We start from the raw sequence: 6970 nt of genomic DNA on the forward strand, positions 1-6970 counted from the left end.
GGGGGGGGGGGGGGGGGGGGGGGGGGCGGATGTTCCAGCTCACGTCGGAAAGGCTCAGTGAGCTGAGTCTGAGGTCGGAGAGCGGCGGGGCTTAGGCGTGGGACGCAGACACGGCCACGGCCCCGGCCCGAGCGCGACTGCAGCGAGCACGGAGAGCTGGAAGTGGAGGCGGATTTCGCCCTGGAGGGGCGGCAGGGGCCGGGGGCGCTGCAGTCCTTTCCCCACGCTCCTTCCTCCCCCGGCGCTGCCTCAGAGATGGCCCCAGCACCGGGGCTGGCGTCACTTCCAGGACGTCGTCATTCCTATCCAGGCGCCCGCTTTGACGCTGCAGCGCCCTTGCAGCCCCTGGCTCGTGGTGAAACACTCGCTCGCCATCCCCTGCTTCTGGGCGCATCGTGAACAGCGTGCTGCAATTACGGAGCTACTACGTGATGCCCCCCTACGCCACCCCCAAAGTGACGGCGAGCGACTTTTGACAGGCAGAATGGCACCACAAGCTAATCAAGGACGGGGAATTGTCTTTAACATCTGTGGCCCTTTGCTGGTAGCTCTGGACTGGCAGAACCCCGGAGATGTTCTGCTTGTTTCTCCCTGTCCAAAGCTTTTCCCAGCACAAGGTCCTGAATGAGACGCCCATCACCGCGGTTCCTCGCTTCCAGACCACAGTGATCGCTGGCGATCACTTTACAGCCGATAGCAATCTCCTGATGGAGAAGGCGCGGGACCCCCATGTTAGGATCCTGCGTCTTCTCCAGCGGACCCGTTGTTCTGAGGACATCGACTCCCAGTTTTCCAAAAGCATCTCTCTTTTCAGGTATCAGGAACGATTATCACTAACGCCTGTGATCTCCATCGCCTTGGGATCTTCAGTCCCAAATTATAGTTACATCGTACACGTCACAAGGCGCCTCCCATGTATCCGATCATTTAGAAGTAGAAGCCAGATCTACTCGGGAATGCTGCCGGTGAGCCACACCTGTCACCTGCAGCTTCCGAACTGGCAAGGAACTGATATTCGATACCTGAACTTTAGCATATTCTCCGAATTCCTCTGGACACAGCAACGGATCTATCCCGAAATGATGTCAAATGGCAAGAGAAAAAAAGAAGCTACCTGCCCCTACTGCTGCAGCTTAATTCCCACCGTTGCCCGCAACAGGCAAGACCTTTCCGGGTCCAGGGTGCTGAATCTTAATAATGATGCCATGACAATCAAGCTGGCTGCTGCCGAAGACAGGCTTCTCTTCTGCTCTCGCTATTTCTGCCTGTGCTTCGCCAGCCCTCCCAGGGTTATGCTGCATTTTCCCGGCTTGCAGGCTCCATTCACGCCGATTTCAGCACCTCATTGGAGGACAGCGCCAGGGGACTCAGCCAATGAGCAAAGCAGAGGAAATATTAAACCCGTAAGATTCATTTGTCACTGCTTTCGCATACGTGTTACTCCTGCACCTCTACAGAATGCTGAATTTCTCTCCCCATCACTTTCAACACTCACGTGACTTTTTAGTAGCGTGTCGACAATTCTGTATATTCCTCACAAACCACATACCACACTAGACTAAGAAACCCCGGGCTTCAGCCCTGGCAGAGAGGCATGTTTTTTAACTCAGATCAGTCAGATTAATTTAACTGGAAGCTCTTATGCAAGTCTAATTGCAGAAAATCAATTGGTAAAAAACAGGCAAATATCCTACAACATTATTTCTTGCCAAATAATATTTTTCAGGTGAAAATTCAATGCCATTTAAAATATAAAGAAACCAAGTGAAACCAAAGGAAACCCCCCCCTCCGGAGTTTACATCCCTAGGTCCAACTCGAACCAAAGTCAGCACAACTACAACCCAACTCATTCAGTATACCTAGTGATGACCGTCAAAGTCAAATAATGTAGCCTAGTCCCATTCTCTTATCAATTACTTGATAACAAATATTATATGAAAGATATTAAGAACACTTATTACATACACAACTTATACATCTAGCAAGGTCATCAGAAAGGAATCCCTACTTATCTTAAGATCCAGTTTTCCCCCCATGTGAAACCACATACAAAATTATCGTATTCTAATTCATCCTAGACTTTACATAGAATTAATTCAGAAGCACTGAAGATACAAATCTACACCGTCCCCACGAGATATTACTTTGCACCAGAAAAACAGACTGTTTCTCCTCTGAGTCATCTCAGTTCATGCAGTCCACCATACTAATTCCAGAACTATAAGGTCTGGATTTTCACCTCCACGCACTCCCAAGCATAGCGAGGGTCCTGGATATGAGGACAGAGACTGGGGAAAATAGCTAAAGCTAACACGAATTAGCTGATTTCCTTTCGAAAGCTTAAAGCTCCAAAACAAACCTTTCCCTTCACGCTTTCATTATACAGAAAACTTAAAAACAGATGAAGATAGATTATTTGAGAAGAGATTACAGTAGGTCTCAAGTTAACGTTTATACCCAATGAACACCCAGCTGACCAACCAAGGATCCTTCCAAAATTTACCCGTGGGCTAATTCGAAAAAATAAATGCCTACTACCCCGTTTGCAGTGCTGCAGTCTCAGCGTGTCCTGAACCAGAGGACATTTGCACTAATTCTGCAGCTATTCAATACGAGTAATGTAGTAGTGAGAGGGATCCCCGGACCTCATTAGCAAAGCAATAGTTGTAGAGCAAATAAACCCTGGAAATCTATTTCCGGCTGGCACTAGACAAACCGCCAAAGCCCATTTACGCCTGACAAATGTGGGCATGGAAGGTTAGGGTCATTCAATATTTTTCTTGTTCAGTAAATCCCAGTCGAACAGAAAGCTGCGATACAGTTGTATGCGGCCAGAGTCAGTGCTTTGATCTGTGATCACCTCTGCCTACATGTTAACAAGTAGTGTAAGAAGGCTACGTTACCTGGCAGGGTGCAGAAAGCCTGCCCTGTGCGCCTAACACCTGGTGGTACAGTCCCGGCTCACAGCTGTTCAGTGTGTTCTGGCAGCTCCCAAGGGGGCTGGAGGTCAAGGGCTTTTTCCCCAGAAAGTCGCTGTGGTGGGAGTTCGTGGTGAGATACATCTGCTGGTAGAAACTCGGGGGCGTGAACCCGCTCCGGACAGCATCCACGTGGTTGGAAGGCCCCGGCGTTCTGTACAGAGAGCTCCTGGAGCTGCTGCAAATGTCCCTGGATTGCCTCCATTTGTAAAACTTATAGATGCCCGTTGCTATCACGGTGACAAAGAAGGTCACGGAGACCAAGATCACAGCCAGGGTTAGATAGAAAGTTAAATGGTTCTTTTTGTCACGCGCCGTGGCCAGTTTGGTGGCATCGGGCAGGGCCTCCTTTACCCTTTCCACCACAGTCACGGTGACGGTCACGCTGGAAGACAGCGCGGGCTCCCCGTTGTCTTTTACTAAGATGACCAAGGTTTGCATAGGAGCGTCGTCCTCCAGCGGCTGGCGGGCGGTGCGGATCTCCCCGCTGCGCAGCTCCACAGAGAAGAGGCTGGCGTCGGTGGCCGAAAGGAGGATGTAAGAGAGCCAAGCATTGTATCCCGCATCCGCATCCCAGGCTATGACCTTGGTGACCATGTGACCGGCGCTGACTGCAGGCGAGATCCTCTCCGGGTAGGAAGACCCGCCGTTTGGACGCGGGTACAGGACCGTGGGCGCGTTGTCGTTCTGGTCGGTGACGAACACGTGGATTGTGAGGTTGGTGGCAAGGGCCGGGGTGCCTCCATCTTGGACACGCACCGTCATTCTGAACTCGGGCAGGTCCTCGTGGTCCAGGGAAACAAGGAGGTAAATGGTGCCATTCTCTCGATTAATAGAAAAATACCTGCCCAGGGGGTGGCTCGAGGGGCCGTTCTCCAGGATAGAGTAGGAGAGACGGGAGTTCTGGTCTAGGTCCGGGTCTGAGGCACTGACGTTAAATACTGGAACACCAGGGGGGTTGTTTTCTGCCACATAAACATCGTACGAGAGTTGGGAAGAGCTGGGTGCGTTGTCATTGACATCTGATACTTCCACCAATATCTGTTTCTCCGCAGACAGGGAGGGCGAGCCCGAGTCCTTGGCTATGACGGTGATATTATACTCAGATTCCTGCTCCCGGTCCAAGGCTGCTTTGGTTTTCAACGTATAGTAATTTTTAAGGGAGGAACTGAGCGTGAAGGCGATTCCATGGGACAGGAAGCAGTTTACCAGCCCGTTGTCTCCGGAGTCCAGGTCAGTTACGCTCAGCAAAGCTATCACTGTCCCGGGAACTGCGTCTTCGGGCACAGGGCTGTACAATGAGGTCACTTGGATCTGCGGAGCATTGTCATTTACATCAATGACTTCCACCAACAGTTTGCAATGAGCTACTTCCGGATAAGGACCCTTATCTTTAGCTTGTATGTAAATCTCATAGAATTTCACTTCCTCGTAATCCAGCTGCCCTTTGACTCTCACTTCTCCAGTAGCAGAGTCCAGCGCAAAGAGTTCTCGCACCTTGGCAGGCGTGTGACTACTGAAGGAGAAAACGATGTCCCCATTGGGCCCCTCATCCAAGTCATAAGCGTTGGTTTGGACAACCAGAGTGTCCCTGGGGGTGTTTTCCCTTACACTCGCTTTGTAGGTGGACTGGTTAAAGACCGGAGCGTTATCGTTGGCGTCCAGGACATCAATCTGTATGTTCACACTGGAGGATCTGGGCGGGCTGCCCCCATCCAGGGCTGTAAGGACTAGCTGCAGCTCCTTTTGCTCCTCCCTGTCTAACTCTTTCTCCAGCACCAGCTCTGCATATTTGCTACCATCCCCTCGTGTCTGCACGTTGAGCACAAAATGCTGGTTGGCGCTGAGCCAGTAAGTCTGCAAAGAGTTAATCCCCACGTCAGGGTCCTGCGCGCTCTCTAGCGGGAAGCGCGCTCCAGGCGCCACCGACTCACTGATTTCCAGTCTCATCTGGCTGCTGGGGAAAGCTGGGTCGTTGTCATTGATGTCCTGGATCTCCACAGCGCCGCTGAATAACTCCAGCGGGTTCTCCACCACAACCTCAAAGCTCAAGGTGCATGGAGAGACAGCCCCGCAGAGCTCCTCTCGGTCTATCCGCTCCTTCACAAACAGCAGCCCGCTCTCCAGATCTGCCCCAAAGTACTTCCTGCTGCTTCCAGACACCACCCGGAGCCTGCGATCCGACAGCCGCTTGATATCCAACCCTAGGTCCGCTACCACATTCCCCACTGCGGAGCCTTTCTGCGTTTCCTCTGGTATCGCATAGCGAATTGCGGCGGAAGCCCAGTCGGAAACGCCAAACACAAACAAAAGACTAAGTACTTGCCGTTTAGAGACCCGGCGGCTCCTTCCAGCAGCGCCGTTCATGTCCCAGAAGGGCAGCTCTGACGCAGGCGTGTACAAGGTTTGTTTCCTTTAGAAACCCTCAGCTCGTCGCTTCATGGCGCGACCCGGCCAGTCCCGGGACGTGGCTGTGCGGCGCAGAGTCGGCATTGCTTTCCTGCACTGACTCACTCCCTGGCTCTCGCTTCCTCAGCCTCATCCCAGCGCGCGGCCGGGACCGGCAGCCAGATCCCCGGCTACATCATTGGCCAACAGCGGCACACAGAGTCCCAGCCAATAACTGCACGGAGAGCGCCGCGGCCGGCTTCCCACGGGCGGAGCAAGCGCAGTGCCGGGAGCTGCGTCCTACGCGCTATCAAGCCGCCCGCCCGAGACTCAGACCCAGCGGCGCGACACCGCTACGATGTAACGCTAGATCAAGATCCTGCCCTCGAAGATCACGCACATACCCAGGCACGCAGGCATGTAGGATTTAAGCTGTTTCTTGCTTCTCAGTGTTAAGTGATGTTGCAGTCGGGATGTTCCAAGAAATATGCCAGAAGCAAGGATTTCTGTGGGCGAGACCTTTGATTGGATCGACTGAACGGTTGGGATAAACGTAGACAAGCTTTTAAATGCAGCCCCATTCTTCCTTAGGTACACTTGAAGGTTGTCTTCATCTATCCCAGACATGCAGTTTTTTCTGAAAGATCGCCTAAGTATTCCAGGTCCAACGAAACAGTTAGTCCAATAAAAACTGTCACCCGCAGAAATCTGTGTTTCTTACTTCTAAGTATTTCCTGGGACGAAAAGTCTCTCAGAACCGGAATACTTGCATCACAGTCCTGAAAGCAAATGCTCTCCTCCTCGTCTGACATGCTGATCGCCTCCCGATCTTACGGGGATTTCCTTTGTAGACTGAAAGAAAAACGTATCCCAGCAGGGAGCCCAGAGAGCCGCCAGCACATTTTATTCGATCTCGTTAGAAGTCTACAGTTCAAAGCTGTCCGAAGTGAAACTTTCGGAAGAACATCGTTTCAATCCAGACATACGGGGCTTATCTCCGGTGGAAAAGACAAGAACTCCACAGCAATAGACCCCGCGCAGGCACCGGAAGCAGGGCCATGAAGTGCAACATTTCGGCCGTGGAGCTCGGAAGACAAGGGAAGAGCAGAGCCAGTAAGGACTACCACGGTGGAAACAGTGAGCGAGCGACTCCATCAGCAAAGCGAGGGGGAAATGGAAAGACAGCTATAGTCCCCTGGAGCACAGTAGAGGAGAGGAGAAAGGCTCAATAAATGCAACACCTACAACCATCGAGACATGTCATATAGGCGCTCCTCCCAAGACCCTGATCTTTGCCCGTCTTAGGTGGAAATGGATCCGAGTTGGCCCAGTATCAACCCATGTGTCAGTTCAACATCTTTTCTAAGAGGTTTCAAAGCAGCACGATGAGAAATATCCCTTCAGATGACCAAGTCCTCCTGACTTCTTCTGGAGGTCTGGGCAGATTTTTTTAGTCTACTCTGTCATCGGGATTGCATTGAACATTTCAGGATTTGGCTGTTCAGCAGCTAAGCCAATGACTGGGACAGTAAGGTCAAGGATAGGGCATACTCTGCCCTGAGCTCTGCACAGGAGCCAACCATCATGCCTAGTAAAGGACATC

At 51.9% G+C, this 6970-nt stretch overlaps 1 protein-coding gene across 1 annotated transcript; it reads right to left on the reverse strand.

The window, feature by feature from the left end:
* Positions 1-2895: 2895 nt before the first annotated feature.
* LOC109289795 (protocadherin gamma-C3-like) lies at positions 2896-5346 on the reverse strand. Its single transcript, XM_019505998.1, has one exon. It carries the CDS (start codon positions 5344-5346, stop codon positions 2896-2898), a length of 2451 nt encoding a protein of 816 aa, XP_019361543.1.
* Positions 5347-6970: the final 1624 nt, after the last annotated feature.

This window comes from Gavialis gangeticus, unplaced genomic scaffold, assembly GCF_001723915.1.
Source record: "Gavialis gangeticus isolate Ggan-Ray unplaced genomic scaffold, GavGan_comp1, whole genome shotgun sequence".
Taxonomy (NCBI): domain Eukaryota; kingdom Metazoa; phylum Chordata; order Crocodylia; family Gavialidae; genus Gavialis; species Gavialis gangeticus.

Excerpts from the sequence above, each read along its gene's own strand:
- LOC109289795 (XM_019505998.1), bottom strand. The coding sequence starts at position 5,346 with ATGAACGGCGCTGCTGGAAGGAGCCGCCGGGTCTCTAAACGGCAAGTA.